General features: G+C 49.8%; 6 protein-coding genes across 6 annotated transcripts; 3 read left to right on the top strand and 3 right to left on the bottom strand.

Moving 5' to 3' along the window:
- Window positions 1–164: 164 nt before the first annotated feature.
- On the top strand, window positions 165–7,194 carry EI90DRAFT_3002839 (uncharacterized protein). The gene is made up of 11 exons (XM_039056354.1): window positions 165–510; window positions 570–1,200; window positions 1,251–1,659; window positions 1,710–2,414; window positions 2,466–2,603; window positions 2,664–3,541; window positions 3,602–3,800; window positions 3,853–4,100; window positions 4,149–4,260; window positions 4,313–6,506; window positions 6,580–7,194. Exons 1-11 carry the CDS (start codon window positions 450–452, stop codon window positions 6,834–6,836), a joined length of 5,832 nt encoding a protein of 1,943 aa, XP_038909279.1. The 5' UTR covers window positions 165–449; the 3' UTR covers window positions 6,837–7,194.
- A 1,803-nt stretch (window positions 7,195–8,997) lies between these two features.
- On the top strand, window positions 8,998–9,750 carry EI90DRAFT_3134196 (uncharacterized protein; the record flags this gene model as incomplete). The annotated part of the gene is made up of 1 exon (XM_039064642.1): window positions 8,998–9,750. The coding sequence occupies one exon, from the start codon at window positions 8,998–9,000 to the stop codon at window positions 9,748–9,750; it is 753 nt and encodes a 250-aa protein (XP_038909278.1).
- Window positions 9,751–10,553: 803 nt separating this feature from the next.
- On the bottom strand, window positions 10,554–13,769 carry EI90DRAFT_220597 (uncharacterized protein). Its single transcript, XM_039052692.1, has 9 exons — window positions 13,332–13,769; window positions 13,093–13,241; window positions 12,754–13,032; window positions 12,473–12,689; window positions 12,323–12,409; window positions 11,892–12,267; window positions 10,775–11,831; window positions 10,660–10,707; window positions 10,554–10,601 (listed from the first exon to the last, which is right to left on the bottom strand). Exons 1-8 carry the CDS (start codon window positions 13,662–13,664, stop codon window positions 10,674–10,676), a joined length of 2,532 nt encoding a protein of 843 aa, XP_038909277.1. The 5' UTR covers window positions 13,665–13,769; the 3' UTR covers window positions 10,554–10,601; window positions 10,660–10,673.
- A 302-nt stretch (window positions 13,770–14,071) lies between these two features.
- Window positions 14,072–19,625, bottom strand: EI90DRAFT_3158823 (uncharacterized protein). Its single transcript, XM_039066198.1, has 13 exons — window positions 19,177–19,625; window positions 18,689–19,094; window positions 18,202–18,614; window positions 17,751–18,138; window positions 16,869–17,688; window positions 16,548–16,781; window positions 15,784–16,495; window positions 15,640–15,728; window positions 15,467–15,573; window positions 15,315–15,407; window positions 15,140–15,259; window positions 15,039–15,085; window positions 14,072–14,982 (listed from the first exon to the last, which is right to left on the bottom strand). The coding sequence occupies exons 1-13, from the start codon at window positions 19,464–19,466 to the stop codon at window positions 14,421–14,423; spliced, it is 4,281 nt and encodes a 1,426-aa protein (XP_038909276.1). The 5' UTR covers window positions 19,467–19,625; the 3' UTR covers window positions 14,072–14,420.
- A 256-nt stretch (window positions 19,626–19,881) lies between these two features.
- EI90DRAFT_3085938 (uncharacterized protein) lies at window positions 19,882–20,723 on the top strand. Its single transcript, XM_039062168.1, has 2 exons — window positions 19,882–20,320; window positions 20,393–20,723. The coding sequence occupies exons 1-2, from the start codon at window positions 20,125–20,127 to the stop codon at window positions 20,668–20,670; spliced, it is 474 nt and encodes a 157-aa protein (XP_038909275.1). The 5' UTR covers window positions 19,882–20,124; the 3' UTR covers window positions 20,671–20,723.
- Window positions 20,454–21,566, bottom strand: EI90DRAFT_3085937 (uncharacterized protein; the record flags this gene model as incomplete). Its single annotated transcript, XM_039062167.1, has 2 exons — window positions 20,454–21,474; window positions 21,529–21,566. A coding segment is annotated over one exon (456 nt), but the record flags the coding sequence as incomplete, so codon positions are not given.
- Between the last annotated feature and the right edge of the window lie 30 nt (window positions 21,567–21,596).

The following is a 21,596-nucleotide window of genomic DNA, read 5'->3' as shown; positions in this document are numbered from 1 at the left end:
ATCACTGGACAAACATCAAATACATAGTTGTCACGTTTCTTTGCTGGGTCATTTTTTTACCGCAACTAGCCAGCTCACACGAAAATCCGAGGGGGAATAAGTAATATTTTAAGTATGCGCTGCACTTGTACAGTTAATTCCCCATACACTTACCCAGTGCTCAGCCTCCTGGTACTAGCCTCGCCGCTGCTTGCATTCTGCCTCAAATCTCATTGATCAACGTTCTTTCCGATTCGATTGCCTTTCCAGGCGCATGCGCGGAAGCAAATCAAATTACCTTCACTGAACACCTCTTGCAGCGTTTCACGATCCTCTCTTCCTTTTCTGCTCAGACGCGGACAGTCTACAGAAAAATTTCTTTCCATATAGACTTTGTATCATTTGTGTCTACTAGAGCGAATTCTTTTAGAAAACGCTCAGCTGTGGAATTTTGTACTTAGAACCATCGGATGCCGCCGTCCACACCCTCTGCGGGATCCTCTACATCCAACCCGACGTCCATCCAAGTTGGTAAGCGTGCACCTCTTCTTTGCATACCTAGCTTCTTCAATGACTTCTCTCCCTGTTAGCTGTTCGGATACGCCCCCCGACGACCCATGATGCATCCTCGATACCAACTCGCTTCCAACGAACAGTGATTCATCCCTCATCCGCCACGACCCTAACAGTAGACAATGTATCTGGTCCTCCTACTTCCACGGCTGTAGCTGCGCCCCCTTCTCCTGCTGCTTCCTCATCCAAAAAACAAACTTTTGCTTTTGATCAAGTGCATGCACCCGAGGCAACACAATTTCAACTCTTCACGTCCACGGCTGCGCCGCTTGTGTCGCGCTTCGTCGAGGGGTATAACTGCACAATACTTGCATATGGTCAGACATCATCGGGGAAAACGCACTCTATGACTGGGGTCGATTTAGACGCTGACCCAAATGATCCAACCAATGGAATGGGCATAATCCCTCGTGCCATCTCAACTATCTTTGCCAGGGCGAATGAGCTCAAGCGCGAACGCGGCAGCGCATGGCAGTGGAGTCTTAAAGCCTCCTTCATAGAACTTTACAACGAAGATTTGATTGATCTCCTGGCCGTTGGTGACAACGGTATGAAGCAAGACGTCCAGATTCGTGAGGATAAGGATGGTACCATCATATGGGGCGGTCTCAGGGAGATTCCCGTGCGGAGTGCGGCGGATGTCATGGCGTAAGTTGTTAAAATGACCTCGTTCAATGCGCCGACTGATGTTCGTTCAGCATTCTTAAACGTGGTACCGCGCACCGTCGCACAAACGAGACGGATATGAATGCCCAATCTTCCCGTTCCCATGCCATATTTTCAATCACTCTCACTCAGAAGAAATTCAACGGAACTATAACCCCATCTTTCCGGAACGGTCGTTCGTCGCCGATGCCTCCATCTACTCCGTCTCCCTCCAAAATTGCACGGCCCGGTTCTATGGTAATTGGCTCAAGCCGTGTTTCTTCTCCTACCTTTGGCCGGGCGCCGACACCAAGCTTTGCCGCTGCTATGTCGCGTGGTGGATTGAGGCCTTCCAGCGCATTGGGAATGCGTCCTCGCACTCCTGAAGTCGATGAACCCTCCGGAGAGTGGGTTACAGTTGTTTCCAAGTTCCACTTCGTGGATCTTGCTGGAAGTGAACGGGTGAGTTGCCAGGTCTACAGGGGAGACCGAACATTAATTTCCGTTCCCAGCTCAAACGGACTGCAGCACAGGGCGACCGTGTTAAGGAAGGTATATCCATTAATAGCGGATTACTCGCCCTTGGGAACGTCATTTCTGCCCTCGGTGATCCTTCACGGGCCCGTACCATCGGGAACGGCACTGCGATTCACGTACCTTACCGTGACTCCAAACTCACTCGTCTCCTTCAAGATTCTCTCGGAGGAAATGCTCATACCCTCATGATAGCCTGCGTCTCGCCCGCAGAGTGGAATGTTGGTGAGACTGTCAATACCCTCAAATATGCAAACCGAGCACGCAACATTAAAAATAAGGCTGAGATTCGTGAGAAAGAAGATGGATGGGACGATCTGGAGTGGTTGCAAACGATGGTCACCAAGCTTAGGAAGGAACTCAAGGCCTTGAAGGAAGGTGCCGTAACCCCCGTAACAGATACTGAACCTCCTACTCCGACTATTGGTGCGCTTCCAGATAAGGGTGCTGCGAAGGTACTTCGACAGTATGGCGAATTACAGGGGCAGTACCAGCAGCTTAGACGGGAGTTTGTTGAGCGAAATGAGGAACTCGCACGGTTGCGCACTGAGATTGAGGAGAGGAATGCTCCCGTTGCTGGGATGAGCCGTCGGTACGAGGAAATTGTAGGTCCTGTCATCGAGGAGTATGAGAAAACTATTACGGCCATGGAGACGGAGTTAAAGTTGAGTCGAACTGCTTTGGTGAGCCGGATGATCGCTTTCAGTGATTCTGGCCACTAATTTGTTGAACAGGAACACACCAATGAGATGTTCTCAGAACAAGAGAGTGAGTTGGCGGTGCACAAGGAGCGCACGGCCAACGCAGATGGATATATCGAGGCACTCCGTGCCAGGGTTGGGAAGTTAGCTGAAAGGGAGGCTTCCACCGAAGTAAGCTGCCCAACTATCCCCGCGCCCCGACTTCAGCGAATCGTTTACCCGGTCCTGTAGGTTTACGTGCGCGATCTCGAAGCGAAGCTTAAGGTGTTTGCTGACTCGACTACCGCTCATGATGACTCAATTGTCGAGCTCCATAAAGAGATAACTCAATATAAAGAAGCGGAGGCTGCATCGGCAGCGTACATCGCTGGTTTGGAACAGCGACTCGCGTCCGCCGATGTGGACATTGTTTCTCTTCGGACTCAAATTGAGAAGCTCGAGACTGACCTTTACGAAAAGAACGGGATGGTTGCCTCATTGCAAGGTCGTCTGGATAATCTATTGCGAGAACAGGCGGATGCAGCGAGCTGGAAGGAGAGTCTCGCGGAACGTGAAAAACGTGTCGAGGAATTAGAGAAGAAAATGGAAGAGTGGGAGAAGGTTCGAGCGGAAACGGCCGAGGAACGCCGACGTCTCAGCAGCGTCGTCAGCGAGGTGGCATCCGCCCGTCAGTCTCTGGAGGCTGAGGTCAACTCAATAGACATTCCACGACTTCATCTTCCTTCATCCCCTACGACTAGCGTTTCAACGGTCCATGGCTCAAGTTCAGCAGAACAGGAAGTACTCGCCCTTCAGCAGAAGCACTCTGCCACTTTGTCCGAGTTGGAAGAAGTCAGTTCCAAGTATCGCGATGCGCTTCGTGAGATTGCGGACTTATCCGCCCAGATCTCTGAAGCCAAGTTGAACTCGGAAACTTCGTCAGAGGTCGGGTCCGAAGCGGGCGGGAGCCGGATGGTCCCTCGCACACCATCTACAGGTCGAAGACCGCTTCCTCGCCGTGAGACCGTCGATGGGTTGGGCATCCTTAGCATCCCACCTTCACCGAGCGCAGGAACTTCGCGAAGGGGGTTTTTCAGGCACGCGGCCTCCACAGAGGGGCTCCATTCGAGGTAAGCAGTTTCGGCTTAGCTACATCATTTCCCCTTTTCATTCGTAGGCTACCCTCACAGGTCGCTGTCGCAATCACAATCGCTTTCATCGGAGCTCTACTCGGCGCCGTATTCAAGGACCTCATGGGCACAAGGTGACAGTCTCTTGAGTCCTTCGTCTACCTTCCCCCCCAAGGCCTTGCTTCGCCGAGACTCTTCTCCTCAGGAGAGTGGACGTTCTGTAGAGAGCCTCGAGAAAGAAATTCAACGCTTGCAGGAGGTAGGGTCATTGCCATCTACCTCAAACTGTGAAACTGACACATGATGTGCAGGTCCTCAAGGACCGGGAAAATGAGATCAGCATTCTGGAAAAGAGTCTTGCGAGTCCCAATGGGAATGCACTCCATGACGTTCAGGAGGAGGTGGAGCATTCGACCATTTCTGCAGCTGGAGATGGCGAGTTATCTCCTGGTGCACAAGAACGCTTCGACAGGATGAAACAGACCGTCCTTCTGGACAGTAGGCGGGAAGCCGAAGAGAAAGAAGCCGAGTCTATTCGGAGACTTGACGAGCTAATGAGGTACAACCTGGGCTTCAAGATAGATCATCAAACCTGACATTTTTTTAGGTCAATGGCACAAAAGGAATCACAACACGTTGCCATCGTGGATCATCTCAATGAGGAGCTTGCCAATCTTCGTCGCGAACATGATGAATTGATCGGTTCGACCCACCTCCAAGTATGTGTCTTTTTCCATTGAAGTATCCTTGTTTCTGACCGTGCCTCCCCAGATGAAAGCGCACTCTGAAAGAAATGCAACTCTAACTGCTGATCTGGCCGAACTACGCTCGCAGCTCTCCACGTCACAAGAACAGAATAAAGACGTTGTAGAAAAGCTAACGAAGTTGCGGCAAAGAGAGACGGAACTACTTGAGACTCGTCGTATCGTGGAGGAGGCTCATACGAAGGAGTTGGAGGGCCTCCGTAATATGCAGGCCATAGAGCTTCAGGGCCATGAAAAGGAGAGGAACGAATTGAAGTCTCGACATGAAGCTGAGTTTCAGCAGTTGAAGTCCTCGTACAGGGACGAAGTCAGCGCTCTTGAGGTCGCTACCAAACAGCACGCCAGTGAGAACAGGGCCTCCTTGGACGAACTAAGAAAAACACACGAAGAAGCCGTCTCGGCTCTCAAATCCCAGCACGAGGGATTACTGAAACAGCGTGCAAGCGAATCTTCTGCCATGGCGGACAAAGTCAGGGCGGATCATGAGCGTGCCATTGTACTTTTAACTGCGGAAAGAGGGGAAGCGCTACGGAGACAGATGGAGCAATCTGACAAAACTATCAACCGTCTCCGTGAGGATCATGAGGCCAAAATCAAGCGGATCAACACTGTACGCGAGGGTATTCTCACAGAATCTCAGGAACAGCAAGCAGCCGTTATCGAGGAGCTTCAGGATCAGCACAAAGCAACCATCGATCGCAAGGAAGCGGATTTCAAATCAGACCTTGAGCGTGCAAAGCTCGAGTATCAGCGGGATCTTGGTGCCCGTGACGAGGACCACTCGAGAGAAATAGCTCAACTCCTTTCAGAGCACACCCACCACGCTTCTCAATTAGCAGAAGAATTGGATGCAGCCAAGGCCCAGCACTCCATTGGGCTTGCAGAGTTGTCGAAGAAGCATGACGATATATTGCAAGAGCTCAGTCTCAAGCATCAGTGCAAGCTTGAAGATCTGCGAAATGCTCATGAAGAGGAAGTCGAGCGTTTCTCACATCAAGTCATGGATTTGCGTAACTACCACGACACCATGGTCTCCAACCATGCCATTTCACTTGAACGTGCCGCGACGGCCGCGAGCGAGAAACACGAGAAAGAAAAGGAGAGTCTCCTTGCAGAACATGCTCTTGCAATCAACGTACTCAGAGCCGATCACCAAGCGACCATCGCTGAGGTCAATGAGTCGCTGACCGCTGCAGAGGAGGAACATCAGCAAGACGTGGCTGCGCTTCGACAAGCGAATGACGCCGTTCTTGTTCAAGAGCGTGAGCGTCGTCTGGTGACGCTTGCTGAACGAGATGCTATTCACGGTCGAGAGCGAGAGTCCCTGCTCAAGGATGTCACCATGCTCAAGGTGCAGCTGACGGAGGCAAAGACGTCAATTGCAAGAGCAGAACGGGACTTCTCTTCACAAAACTCAGCCCAAACCGTTCTTTTAGAAGAGAAGGTAACCAAGATGGAGGAACTGCGACGCAACCTAGAGACGGTTAGGGAAGAGCATGCGTCCAGCTTGCGGGCAATTACAGACCTCCGTGAGGAGTTGGGAAGGAGCCACAAGGATGTTTCATTGCTTACCCAGGATCTCACCAAATCCCGGTCACTCGCTTCGGAGCTGGAGGAACATCGATCTGCCCTTGGTGATGCCCGAAGTGAACTTCAGCGAACAAAGACTGAGGTAGAAACTCTGCGAGAGGAGAAGTCGCGACAAGATCAAATTCTCCGGGATCTTCAGGCCCAGCTGTCCAATGCGAAGAATTCGAGGTCCCCAATTGAAGACGCGACCCCCAGTCTGTCTGAGCGACCACAAGCCCATCGTCTAGGCAGCCTTCCACCAGCAAAATTACCACCGCTCACTCCTCCGCCTTCTATCCCGCCTCCCCCAGTTCCAACATCTATTCCCGCTGTCCCTTCAGTACCTACCGATTCCAGTACTACGACCATGTCACGCTCATCTCATGGTTCGCGACCATCCCTGGACGACTCGGTATCTGGACGTTCGACCCCTTCTACCTCACTCATGGTGCATGGCGCAAACGTGGAGAAGTTGCAAGTTCAGGTCATTGAACAGCACCACATGATTGAAGAGCAAGAAATAATGATTCGGACACTGAATAAGCAGCTGACACATTGTGAAAGTGATCTGCAAGCTCATATGGATCTTGTGGCAACCTTGGAAACATCGTTGACGGACTCAGAGCGGAACCGTGAGTTGAATATGTTTCGTCTGGGGTCTCAATCTTACAAGATTTCTCCGTTTTCTCCATGCACCGACACAAGTTCGCAAGAGCCGCATGCAAGCCAACGAGTATGCGAAGGATCGTGATGCTTTGAACGAAGGGATCGAGGCGTTAAGGGCTGAACTGCAGCGTTCACAGCAAGAAGTCTTAAATGCTCGTCGATCAGTTCTCGAGGAAAAGGAGCAATATGAAACAAGACTAGAAGAGGAGCGACGTGCCAAGGAGCGGACGAGGGCTCAGCTAGAAAGTCGTATGGATGAGATTCAGAGGCGGAAGTCCAAATTCGTTTGCTTGTGACCCTCCCCGTAACGATATATCCACCTTTTGGGCAGCTACCCCTTACACTTGATATCCACACATACACCTCTGCCGTCATGTGGGCCTACCGATGGCTGCACATTCGGCAGTTAAGTCTCCCTGCCGGATCCCCATAGCTTTCGCCCACAAGGGCACATTCTCCCATTGGTTTATCCCTTAGTTTGGAGCCCCGGAGTTGCACTGCTGACGCATTTTGTCATTCTTCATTTGGTGGAGGCTGGATTCCCACTGCACTTTACATTATTTAATCCTAAGTGGCTCGAGATTTTCCATAACCTTTGTACATAGTACTTATCTATCACTATGCCATGCCAGATAATGAGATATGTTTTATGAGGACTTGTCGGAGAGTATAGCTAAATGTGATCGCGACCTAAATAAAAAATAGAATGCTGTGGCTTAACTGCGGTATTCAATGTAAGTGGCCACACCGCACGTTGCTGACACGGGCGTATGCCCACTGACAAAAGCCGAATACTACATAGGGCAGTTCAATCCTTGCACATTACGCTGAGGAAAATAGAAAACTTCGGTGCGGAATGGGTACGTTTGGTTGCTATTATACCCTGGCGACGTAAATTGAGATTCTCTCCATGACTGCAGCATTCGGCTATAGACGTGTTCGCGTTTAACGTCTTTGGCACCGAGAAATATCTTGAATCTGACTCCCAGAATTTAGTGCCAACAATTTTCTACAGCGCTCCTATTAGTGGCGATGCGTTTCACTAGTAATCTACACGTATGTCCCGCCATATTCGGCGACTTTGCGATGACTCGAAGACAGACCCAATGATTCCTGTTGTGTTTGAGTGTACGCAACTACTTGCGCCGCTGAGCTGTCATGCGACCGCCAGGTGACAAGAACTAGGCTCGCCACATATACCCATCTGATCGAGGCTCATATTGCATGGTGGCAAGCATATATCGAGAAAAATCCCTGACTTCGACGAACATCTCTCTCTCTCTCTCTGACTAAAGTCGAACTGAAACTCCCCTCAATTGGTAGTGAACTTCCTATTGGTCTTCAGCGGGAAAAACTGTTATGCAGCAAAGATCTCTAAGTGCTGTATCCTACGCATCCGAGGCTGCTGTTAGCGATACGACACTGTCTATCATGTCACTGAAGCAAAAAATCGAAGCCGCCCTTGTCTCAGGCGGTGGAATGGCAATACCGATTCTTACAGCTGTCAATTCCGCATCGGACACATTCCCTCTAAAAGTGCCACAGGAGGGGCTTTATTCATTGCGGACGCAGTGAAGGTGAGTTTGATCCGTAACGACGTGAGTTATGAGTGGAATCTCCCGACGTGTATTTTACAGAGGTTTAAAACAAGAAACAACGGGAAGATTTCGGCCAGCATGCGGCGGACATGGTAGTTGATGTAGGCTTAAGCCTCAAGTCTTATGAAGCGGTGGCGGCGGAAGCACAACCGTGGGTTGGTAGCATTCGGCGGCTTGATCTGTAAGTAGGTCAGCCCTCCTAACAAATTCATCGGACGGTGACAACGACACCTCTAAGCGTGCTTCAGGATATTAAGTCAAATATTGAGCAAAGGCTTGAAAAACTGGAGGCGCGATCTTCTTTCCGTAACGTGATATCCTACATGCGAGACCCAGGACCGATTGACGATGTAAGGAACGATCTAGGCAAGGCATTAGCATCATTCCAGGCTAGCGTTTTCCAGCAGTCATATTGAAGAGCAATTCTGGCGTTGAAGGCGATTGTAGCTTCGCGCCAGCCTGAGAGTTGGCATAAAACTGACGGACTTGGGTTCGTTAAAATTAACCCAAATGCTGTGATCATGCTGAGAGAACGAGTACTGAGCAAGAGCTCGATCAACTCAAGTATGCCGACCTAGCTCATCACGACTCTACTGCAGTATGCCAGGAAGGCACTAAATGAGGAAACCCGAGTGATGCTACTGTCTGCCACTGCTGGCGCCGGGAAATCGGCCGTTGCACACTCAATCGCAGAGAAATGCACCGATCAAGGGATTCTTCTCTCAAGTTAGGGCGGGTGAGCAGCCCCGGCCAGACCATTTGTTTAGTGGCATGACAAGAACATTGGCTGAGTAAAGCCCGCTTCATCACAGTATCCACGCTCAAGAAGGATCCCACGCTATCGACAGCCCCATTCAAGATGCAGCTCAGACCCCCACCGGCGGATCATCCAATGGTTGTCGTTATTGACGGTCTCGACGAATGCGAGAAGGATGCATTCGAGACATTTGCCAACACCCTTCGAAAGGAGGTTCCCCAATTACCGCGTTCTGTGAAATTCTTCGTCACATCAAGACATTTTGATCTTGTCCAACGTTACCTCTCACCCTCAGTCGCCTCACTATTAACCTCCTGGATGAAGGACTGTGCCTCATTTGTTCGTTCACAGCTGAATGAATTGGAGACGCATCCAACCTTAGTATACGACGTCGATGAAGAGCTCTTGGCTCAACAGATTACCGCTCGCTCCAATGGACCCTTTGGATGGATCAGCACCGTGTTCATCTTCCTCAAAACAAAGGGGAAGTCTCCGATGACTACACTGAGAAAACTAGTTGACATGAGTTCTGATCCTGGCAGAATCCCGGCTGAGCGGATGATGGATAGACTGTATGCGTCAATCTTAGAGAAATGTGACTGGGAAGATGATGATTTGGTGCATGATTACCCAATCGTGATGGGGGCCCTCTTGGCTGCTTCACGGCCGCTGTCTGTTACGGCGTGGGACATCATTCTATCAACTCTCCTATTCAAACTACCCTCGCTGAACTTAGCCCACTCCTTTTGGGAACTCAAGAACCTCACACGCCGATTCGCATTTTGCATCAGTCATTCCGCGACTTCGTCATGGATTGTTCTGAGTCACGATCATCCACTTTTCAGCAACATGTGAGTGATACAACCATGGACAATGAAAGGATGGCACTGCGAGGTCTCCAGACCCTGAATGAGAAGTTATGTCGCGTCGAAAGCCTTGGAGTGGTCAGCGATATATCTCCGCAAGATGGTACATGCGCTGTTGATTCTGTCAAAACAACTCTCCATCGGTGGAAGGCACTGGATGCAGGTACTGAGTCATTGTCGTGCTTTATTCCCAGTATCACGGTGCCTACGCGGAGCGACTGGAACAGCCGTCATCCTTAGTCGTGAGCGTACTGGAGGACCTTGGAAGACATGAAGAGTGCTGTGGCTACGCGTAAGGGATGTGAATGCACGGAATTATGGTTGTACCTTCGCATTCAAACCACATCGGGTACATACTCTCATGTACAAGGTATCCAGAAACCGTACATGTTTCAGTAGAGCTTCACATTCTCTGTGCACTGTTGCATTATGTACGGATTAACAATGCTCATAGAATGACGTAGATGAGAAGTTTCATCTATACATGCTGGGCATAATTATTCCACGGTTAGCACAAAAGTGCTGGCCGCAGTATATGATGCAGCTATATAATAAAATGATGCGGGAAGGGTACTTGTGGTCGGATTGGATCAAGGACAGGCAACGTCAAGTCGCTACAGCGGCATACAAACAAGCGCGTGAACCCGTATGCACAGGGGCTAATCAGGGTTGGGCCCTACCACTGAACTTGGGCCAGCGAACAATGACAACAGAAGTTGATAGCCGATGACTGATGGTTAGATCCGAGGTTGCGAAGTTCGTGATAACAAAGGCAATGTCGGTATGCACATGCTCAGCTGTGAATCCATCTTTTTTCATGAAGGATTAGGCATTATAATACTGAACAATAGAGAATGATCATCCATTCAACACCGCATCGGAAATAAGCTGAACCTACCATTGAGAACTAATCTAAGGGATAAAAATGCGCGAATAGCCCTCCACACTGTACAGAGATAAGTCGGAGTGCTCCATTCAGCGCTAAATTGGCGGCAAAGTGGCACATAACTCACGTCTGCCGACAACAAGGGCAAGTATGCTTTCCACTACTACTCCTTGCTGCCAAACCACTCCGACATTCATCGCAAAGTGCCAGACACCTGCACGGCCAAAAAATAACTACTCTGGGCTCCACCGTACATATCACACAATTGAATCGTAAGGGATCGTTCTCCTGTTCTGATGGAGGACGGCGAGCTTGCCGAAGGGCGAGTGTGGAAGAAAGGAGGGAATATCCACTGCGTGTCAAGGCTCGTGGAGGCGAAGTTGGAACATCGTGTCGGTGTCCAGGCGAGGAGAGGCGTGCTAGAAGCGCTGAAGCCTCAGACAGAGAGAGGTCCGATATGAGGGCACCTAATTCAGATGCGTCCGGAAGCTCGTTATCAAATGGGGTTGTCTCCCGGCTGGGAATTGCGAAGCGGGGAGCGTTTGCAACATGAGGTGAACGATCAACAGATGAATTAGTGGATGTGACAGATCGTCGGGTATCGTCGCCCTCGTCACTATCGTCCGTTGTCCATCCGCTCTCACTCGTGTCGTGTCCCAAGTCAGGAACGTACTCATCATCATCATCCTCTTCGTTATCAATTCCCCTTGCTACATCCACAGGTAATCTGCTGTCCTCAGCATGCCTGTCGCTCGAACGTGGCGGCGACATTCTCCCTAAAATACCCCACAGAACACTTGTCGTTGCAGCCCTCAGCTCCCTCCTCTCGTCCTCGTTCATTGCCCGCGCCTCATCCCTTCCCCGACTGCCCAATAGATTCCTCACAAACCTTACCTGCCATATCACAAACCCAATCCACCACATCTTCAAACTTCTTAATAATCCACGAACCTCAGGATGGTGGGCGGATCCAAACCAGTAACCTCCTATAGATGGACTTGGAGGCATAAATGATGGTGAGATTTGAGAGTCAGAGGAGGAAGGATTTAACGGCGCGGGACCGGAGAAAACTGTAGGTCCAGATGAGGTGCCAAGCAAAGGAAGTACACGTTGTATTTCGTTCCCAAATCCTCTCCGTGAACGACCCCTCTGCAATAAAGTATACCCGTTCCGGCCGATCGTTCCTGCTGACGAAGTGTTCAGCGCACCATTTGAAGGGCTTTCGGAAGGCAGGACGACCTCACTAGGGCCCAACCTCAGTACATCCTTCTCCTTTGCATCATCATTCTCCAACAATGAAGTACGCCTAACACCCACTACTTCATTGGCGAGCCCCACGAAATTTGTCGCATCCAAACATGCCATTCCGACCTTTGCTAGCGCCTCGCTGAACTGATCAGAGTGCGAAAGGAGGGACATACCCGGCACTGCCGTACTCCATGAAGATGGTGCGAGCCATGACATGCTGGGGGACGGAGGAGACAGAAGCAGGCGGGTTAGGATATCGAGAGTGTGTGTGATGAAAATGATAGAGAGGAGAAAAGTTTCGACAAGCGTTGTTGCGAAGGAGGGATACGGATGTGAAGTAGGATTCGTTATCAGTGTGTAGATGAAATGGATCTGTAAATTCGAACATAAAACGAATGCTGGATGTGTCTCCGTCAGATCTACGTACTATGCCCGCAATGCCACAGACGCTCGACGGTATAAGTCTGTAGTCACCCCATTCTCTCTTGACGTTCATTACATGCAGAACGGTTATCTAAGGCGCCAAAATACGCTCTAAGAGTGGAAACCTCTGCAAGCAGGTTCGGAAGTAACTTGCCTGTAGCAGCGGAAGAATGAGTATAAGAAGGACATCTCGATTTGGACGCATAACTAATCCTGGCTCGTCGGTCTCATTACGATATAATCCAGGAGCAGAGAATGCGTGCAATGTACATGCGTATCCGAACTTGACGAGGGAGTTAGTAGGAACAACATTATGAAAGTGTCTGGTTTTTGGGACACCTACGAGATTAAAATGGGGCGGACTTCGCGTTCTATATCAAAGACCTCCGGAATATCAGAAACATAGTTTCCACCGGGAAAGTAAGTTGGTTTCACCTTCCTTCAAGTCCAGCGATAATAGCACCAACCACCATAATCCCGCATGCGCTCATGAATGCACTCCAGCAAATGCTGCCCATATCCTTTCCCAAAGCCCATTGGGCTACCTGATTCGCCACTTCACCCCCATTGATGTTCCAGCTGCCAAGTCTGAAGGCTAATTTTGATCCCCAGTGGACGATAGAAGTATACAAGCCAGTCACCTGAAGAAGGGTGATAAAGAGTAAAGAAAGGGAGCGAAAAGCATACAACAGGGAGGGTGTTGATATTATGAGTCTAGTCGGAACACGGTGCAGGTTGAGCGGAAAGAGAGCGACACGCAGGATGTAGACGAACATGACCACTTTATGGATGACACGTCGCAGCAAAGATGCATCACGTTGGGAGGGGCTCTGGGAGTGGGAGGGTCGGTGCCGAGAGGCACGAGCGTCGAAGGTGATGCGTGGAGGAATGACAATATGCTGAATCCGATTGAGTAGAAGTAACTTATGTCACGAGCGAGGAATACAAGGTGCCAAGTAGCGTAATGGGATGTGAGTCGTTCATCAGGAAGGAGCTAAGAGGTTCGAACATACCATGATGACCATGACCACAGCATACCAACTCGCAAACACGCTCGTGGAACGAAAGACCTCTTCCATACTATCAGTTTTCTGGCCCAAGCCGCTAGCAGACGTGTTTCCCGAGAGTGCCCCAGAAGTGGGTATGTGTGTAGTGTAACGACTCCATCTCCAGTGCCGGTAAATCGGCAGCCGTCCACCAAGCCACCGCTCTACATTGGACCATCCTTCTGACAATGTCCGCCGTATAAGCTCACCGGGAGCATTAAATACGCCTATCGCATGCCCGGGTGTGGCCTGTTGAGCTAATGATAAATCTATGTTCTGTAACGCTACCGTTGTCGACATCGACCACCATCAAACTCCGGTTATATGTAAGTAGGTTGTTTGGGGAATTACGAGGTGTGAGTGTGACCTTGTGACTGTTGGGCGTGGGAAATTGAATGGTGCGAGCATTCATTTACATAAGGTTACATGTCTGTGAACTAAGTATCTGTGAAGAAACTTGTACACTCGCTTCCTTCGCCGTCCCTTAGGGTCGGTTGCTGTGAATCCGTGGCGAGTTCCATGGCGGCGCCGGAATGGTTTGCCGATGAACGTTGAATAGCGCGCGTGGGGACCTAGGCAGGTTAGGACTAGGCTACCAGGTGGGGAACCGTCCTTTGGACAAAGGCATGCTGTTTGCCCTACTAGACAATTGGGTACCAGGTGAGTGATTGCTAAGACTCCTCTCGCAGTCAACGGGAATGTTCATGCCAACATCCTTAGGCCTAAGTCATCATTCGCATTTCTCAGCTAGCTGTATTATACATTCTCGGCCACGTAGGCGGCCAGCAATCGAAATCCCTCCACTTCAAAATCCTTCTGACCCTGAATTCCTGATTGTGCTGAATCTCCACCCTTGTTCGTGCGAAGTTTGGGAAGGCAAAAACAATCACAAATGCACATTACAGATGACTGACCGGTACTGAGAAATGAGCAATATGGTTTGACAGTAAATAATGAGAAAACGGGGATGGAATATAGCAACGTGAAAGGCACAAATCAATCGTGAAAGGGTGATCGTAATAATGCATGAAGAATCGTGCGGCGGCCATCCGGTCTTTATGACGGCATGACCCCTGATATCGGGGGACGAGAAGAACCTCGACGTGAAGATTTTCGAATAGACGAAGGAATAAACCTTTCACCAAATCGCCGCTTGGGAGTAATGGGTGGTCCTCCGATCTGCCCGTTCCTCTCTGACAACCCGGTTTGTATACGACGGATGGCAATACCACCTTCCTCCTGCGAGAAGTCGAACCCTCGAGAAGGCGACATCTCCAGCCCCGTCGACATGTCCGTCCGTTGGCCAGCCGGTCCACGGAAGGATGCCTGGCTGGCGGGTCGGTTTGGCAATCGAATGACGTTCGACTGACTTTCTGGGTCCCCAGCATCCAAAGGTCGTAACGTCCCGTCTTCAGCCCAACGTTGACCAATGAGCGGATGACTGGCAAGGTCGAGGTCAGGATGGTCCCGTCGAACAACCCTCATGATGTCAATGTCATTTGGATAATAAAGCATGCGATATGCCCTCCAGCAGTACCGTGGCGCCATCGCAATGAAGAAGGTAAGTATTATTCCAAAGTAGAAATAAGCGGACCGGAACAAGTAGTGATCGTTCCCACTATTAATTTTCCCTTAGATGTCCGCATAATGATAAAAGGCATGTCCCATGCTTACTAGATTGGAGTGTAGAATGTCTTGGGTGGGATAATCGAGTAAATGGCCTGGGGGAAAGTGGGTCAGTGATGTGGAAGAACGAATCGAAAGATTGCGCGTACCGTGTAGACTAAGATGAGGACAACACCGATCGTCACAGCGAAGATTACCCAAGCAGTCCATGCAGAAGTACAGAGAACGTGGAACGCATTTACAACCATGACAGCAGAAATAACCATGGTCTGAAACACGCATCAGCACAATGCGTGCAGGAGTGTGGGATCCCCGAGTACATACCGTGGAGAACTCGTACATGTACACATCATAGCCGTCACCACGAGCTGTGGTGGTTTTGTAGGCATACAGCAAGAGGAAGAAAACCACCGCACTCTGTCAGAACAGAGAATTATGTAGCAACATCCAAACGATCTCGCGGCCAAAATACGAACCTGATATGCACCATCAAGCATGTATGCCAGGAATATTCCGGTGCCGAACCAGACCCTCTCTCTTCCGTAACGGTAGAGCTCAGGGATAGCCATCAGAATGTCACTATCTATAAACCAAAGGGAGGATGAGTGAATTGAAAGGGCGGAAATTCAACAAATTCAGGACAGCGTACCAATATTCCGGTCGAAGATGCCAATGGCAATGACAGGGGCAAGGGACCAGAACACGTTCCAAAAGAGAAGATATGTGTACTCGAAAACGCTAACAAACGCGCAACAATAAGGTGCCAAAAGGGCACACGAAACAAACCACTCACTATGTCGTACTCCAGGCGCAATAGATTTGGAACCACCAAAGAACACCGATACCCATGATATTCTTGTAAAAGAAGTTCACAATCATGTTTGCGTTCCGCGCATAACTCCACTGTCCATGAACGAACAAGAGCCTCTTGAGGAATCTAAACTGTGCAATGGCATAATCCGATGCATTCACGGCTTGAAGACCTTCCTCTCCAGAAATACCCACGCCGACATCGGCAGCTTGGATCATACTGACATCGTTTGCGCCGTCACCTATAGCGAGTGTCATAACGTGCAGCCCGTCCTTCACGAGTCTGACGACGAGTGCTTTTTGAAGCGGAGAAACACGGCAGCAAATAACAGCTTCACAACGCAAAGCCAGCTCAAGAAGCAGATCCTTTGAAAATTCCTCGGCGAAAATCTGCTCCAAAGCAACACCATCGATGACGAGAACAAAACCACCAGGCCTTTCACCGTTATCACGAGCAATAACATCCGAAAGTCCTGTGTTGATTCGGTTGAAGTTCCTTCGACTGGTCACTGGCGCGAGCTCGTCGGACTCAGAGGTTGGCCGCACATTCGGCTTGTCTAGGACGCCTGAATTGGGGAAGAACCGCTCGAAGGACGAAACCATTTGGTTATACGCGGTTTTACCAGGTGTTTCACTTCCTTTGACGACGATAAGATTCGATTCATGGGATATGAGGTTCGTACTATTCCCGATAGCTACAAAGAACCAGTCAGAGAGTATCCTATGAATGAGAACATCAAGACATACCGACGGCGGTCTCCAGTTTATCACCAGTAGCAACCCAGACCCTGATCCCGGCACGCTTTAAATCTGCAATCGTCTCAGGAACACCTTCCTGCAACTTATCCTCAATGGCGGTAGCACCAAGCAAGATTAAATCGCGTTCGATCTCATTCGCAACACGCTCAACATGGGCATCACGATTTTCCAGCTGAACTTGAGCCTCTCGATATTGGTGGTCCCATTCTTCATACTCCTCAGCTACCGGAGGGAAAAAAAAAAGAAGAAACAGGAGCCAGCATCAGAAAAGCATTGTTCAGAAGAAGTTTTACAAATAGATGGACTCACGGCTCACAACCCTGTACGAAAGACAGAGCGTTCTCAACCCTTCGTTTGCAAAAGTGTCCAAATCTTGACCTGTTCTCTCCTTCATCTCCTCTTGATTAGGTCCCAGGCGCTCAAAGATGACCTGATCCGCCCCTTTACACAACAACAGAATAGTGCCAACCCCTTCGCCAGTGCCGGCTCCATCCTCAATCTTCTTCAAAATGACGCTCATTCTCTTCCTCGTAGATGTGAAATCCAACAGGCTCAATGTTTCATACCGATGAGGCTTAGGGGAGGAAGGGGTTTGTAACCGGACGATAGCCGAAGAAGGTTCACGTCCAAGGAAGACGAAACCCACGTCGGCAGCTGCCTGAACGAGGGCAGCCTCATCGGGTGATTGAGCCTTATACGAAATGGCTCTCGTCCCAGGATCCGCACTTGTGAGCACGGTATGACACAATCCAAGCGTAGTAAAGAAACCATTAATCCGCTCATTTCGATCGGTCGTTCTTAAATCATTCAAAAGTTCGGGGTCGTAAAAGTGTGATAGAACGCCTTCGGCAAGTTTGACCGGTGTCAAGTTGACATTATCGTTAATAGCAGGAGGGACGAGCATTCCGCCGGGTTTAACCTGAGGAGCTATCGTGGATGAAGGATCTGCGAGAGTTGGTGCATCAGATGTGAGAGATTGCGCACCACCCGGTGGCGACCCCCGATTCGAACCCCCTTTCGCAGCCAGCCTCTTTTCAGACGAAGATGGGCTTGGTGTCGGTGCGACGGGTGGAGCTTGGCCCTTATAAATCTTGCCACCAATCGAACATTGTCGGAATTCCATGGAGTTCTGCGGAAAGGATATATGGCGACAATGAGTGAATAAATATAAGCCGAAGTCAAAGCGCTCACTTGAGTCAAGGTCCCAGTTTTGTCGGAAAAAATATACTCGATCTGACCCAAATCGTCCGACAAGTTCCAAGTTCTTGCAAGCGTCGGCTGTCCCTCGTCCTCGCTCTGCCCTGGTTTCACATAATACATCTCCGAATCGAAATAGATGAACGCTGCCTGACACGTTCTCACGAATTCGATCGAGATGTAAAGCGAAATGGGCACCACGTTTTGGAAAGTGATGAATGCGTTTGCGAGTGTGACGAGACCGTTGATAGAGGGGTTGTCAGTCGACCGATGATCCAAATAGAGCCAATAAGCACCACGATCAACATAACGGTGCTCAAGGACGGAGTCCACGATGGCACAAACAACTCCCATAGTAGCAAGCATAACGAGGTTGATGAAGCTAAAAGGGGTGCAAAAGATTATCAATCAATCAAAATTACACCGCTTTGCGAGGGAGACTTACACCATAGGATTCATCTGCCTCTCGACACGGCTTCGTTTCGAAGGTGTCACACCCGAATTCATGACAACCTTCGTATCCGTCCCCGTATAGAGTACGATCCCGATCACCCACTCTGTATTCCTCAAAACCGTCCCCCTCAATAACACCGTCTGCAAATCAATAGGACACCGTCGGCCATCGCTCCAAACCACTGCCGCATTCAATTTGTACATGTTCACGTCCGGAGCCTCGGCCTCGATACGAAAGGGATCCTTGGAAATAGACTCAACGATAGCTTGAGGCGAGGCCAGATGAAAAAGTTCCTCAACGGCGCGACGACTCTTTAGATTCGTCTCCCCATCGAGATTCTTCGTCTCCACAAAGGCGATATGTTCCGGTTCCGAAGTGGCACAAATGACGACATCTGCGGGCACCTGATCGTCCGAACGAAGTAAGAGAAAATCTCCCACTTTAACGTCTCCCAGATGGTAGTCTCCCATTGAGTGACATTTGGATCAGAATCGCGACTGGAGGTAAACGGGGATGTGACGCTGGTAAAAGTACCACGACGACTTGGTGGAACACCCGCACCAGGGTGCAAATCTTCCTCGCCAGATTTCTCTTCGGCTTGGTCTAGCAAACCTTTACTTCTGCGGCGTAACGCCTTGGGAATACCAGGTGTAAACGTTTTCTGCTTAGGACCCATTACGTTAGGATTTTGGATCCCTCCTCCGACGAGAGTCAAAGTCTCTGAGTAGTTCACACGATGATCTGACTGATGACGCTTGGCATCTTCGTAGCTATCCTTGATGGCCGTGATGCCCAAAACTACGAGAAGGGGAAAGATGACAAGCCCAGGAGAAATGGTAGCGAATTTTGGGAAGAATTGTAGGATAGCGATAAAAAGGAAGAACCTAACGGAGGGTGGAAAGGGATCATTGTTAATTAGCATTATGATCTCATAATTGAAACCGCTTGATCAGGGGGGATGCTCACACGTTAGCCAAGCGGCGGAATTGCTCGAGGAGGTTTCGCGGCAGGAAAGTGAAAATGGTGTACTTTGAGGTGACGACTTGGTTGGTTACGTAGGTGTTCTCGGGCTTAATTGTCTTTTTGCCTTTCTTTGAGAAGTTATAGGACTCATCGGGGAGGGATTGGCCAATGAAGACGGTTCTTGGTGTCCCAGGTGGCGGGGCACGCTTGAACAAGCTTACGACGTCAAAGTCTGCGAGCTTGTTATAAGCAGTCACGAATCTGGATGGAGCGGAATGTCTCTTGGGTGGCATGGCGGCTAGGAGCCAGAGTAGCGCGGGGCGAAGGTGGCTGAGCCCGTGTTGGACCACTCTTCGCTATGTGAAGAAAGATGGCTGTGAGGGTTTGAGGGGCAGAGACAACCAAGAGCGGTGGGAAGGTGTGAGGCCGTGCTTGAACCTACGGAATCTCGGCCTCCCAAGTCCACAAGACTCCCACGGTTCGGCATTTTAGTCACCCACGTTTTGTCAACCCAGCAGTAACTTGTGATATTATTGTAATCAGGTGTGAGAGCTTACATAGACAATGAGTGCCCGAAATGGCCCAAACTCGACCGGTCCTCCGCCGGAGACAACACCAATCAGGCAACATGATCCGAGCAAAGGCTGGTGCCGTGCAACCACTGCCTCCGACCTAATAGAGGCTGGTAACCTGTGACCCATCCACTTTCTATAGCATTGCTGGATCCCCGCACTCTCTCCCTGAACCGAATCCTTGTCGAGTTACTAGTTGTTCACATGAACGTGTAACCAAACAATATGGATGCCATAGGGTGCCTTCTCCGCTTCGCTGCCAATCTCATTAGCGTTCAACTACATGTGCTACAACGCAACCGGATATTTAAAGCTTACTCTCACTGTCAGTGCTGCCTTCTCCTCCATCAGCTGCTATTTTCAATTCATCTGGCCCGTAATGGGCACCGGCACCCATTTGAATGGTGGCCGGCCCACGTTGTTCACCCAATTATCACGGTTGCCACACACCAGCATCTATCAGCCCCTTGCTTCTGGCTCACTCTGTTCCGGCTCACCTCGCAGAGATTGGCGGTCTTCCGATCCCCTCTGGGACAATAATTTCACATACGTAACATTAACACTCTTTCTAATCGGTCAGTTGAACCGCGCTTGAATTCCAACCGTGGCCGGTCAATATAAATGAATACGTTGAATTCCTTTACCAGTTTCCGCGGGCGATCATCCCTGGCATGTCGTGATACCGATACCTTACATATACTTCGTCCATGTAGTACGTCGCGTACCACTGGAAACAGTACTACATGCCCCAACTTGCAGCCCACTGAAACCCAGCAGCTTTCAACTCGCGATATTGTGTCGCATACTCTCACCCATCAGATTGACTGTAATACATAGTAGCATTCTATGCATCCGCCGCTGCCATCATAAAGCTTCCAATACCCAGGGTCCAGCCCTTTCGAGTCGAGCATCTCCCATTCCGTGACTAGGAACCAAACTCATTTTACCCCACTTATGCGACCGGTTTGAGAAATGTGACTGTGAATGATCTGGCTGTTTGTGAAAGAGCGTGACACCGGGTTGAAAGCAGCCTGCTGGTTTTCAGTGGGTAATAAATCAGGGGAGGGCAGAGTCTCCAGTGACGATTTGTACGCTGATGAAGGAAGTGATGACGTTAGAAGTGGACTGTAGTGAAGTAAAGTATAAACACCCGTCCCAATCATTAACTGGCCTATATGACTACTCCCATCCTTGATGCTCCAAGTTACAATCGAAGCACCGCACTTTACGCAGTATTCTCTCTGAGGACATGCAGCGATAGTAAGCCAGTCAGGGAAGCAAGAGTGCTCATTGTGTGCCAGGGCGACGAGAACAATGCTGAAAACAGAATAATAAGCCAGGAGAGAACCGAGACGACCTGTATGTTTGTAATCATTTCCAGACATTGTCTTGCCAATGTTTCAGCATGGTATGGGAGACAGTCAGGGGAATAGTCAGGCTCAGTCACAATTTAGCGCTGGATGACGCTCTACTGGAAAAGAACCAGCGCAAACCAGGTGGGCGTGCGGAGAGTTCAAATAAATGAAGCAAAATAGAAACACAGAGAAATGTGCATGGCATTCGATCTCTTGAGCCTTTTGTCGATTCTAGGGTGGTGCTGAGATACTTATGCACGAGAGATTTTCGGGGACAAGAGATTGATCGGCTTCTTAACGTTTTCCCGGCTGTGCCTCTCTTGTTCCTCTTGTTGATAATAAGACTCTAAAGATAGAGAATACATCGACTCCGGCTGACGTCACGAATCTATAAGGATTGGACGAATAGACGAATAAGTTCGGCCCACCAGCTGGAACGGCAACATCGTAATCCCTTCAGTGATCCTTCGGCAGAATATTTCAACCAACATAACTC

This window comes from Cantharellus anzutake (assembly GCF_015039405.1).
Source record: "Cantharellus anzutake strain C23 chromosome Unknown EI90scaffold_114, whole genome shotgun sequence".
Classification (NCBI taxonomy): Eukaryota; Fungi; Basidiomycota; class Agaricomycetes; order Cantharellales; family Hydnaceae; genus Cantharellus; species Cantharellus anzutake.
This window is presented reverse-complemented; position numbering and strand designations above follow the sequence as displayed.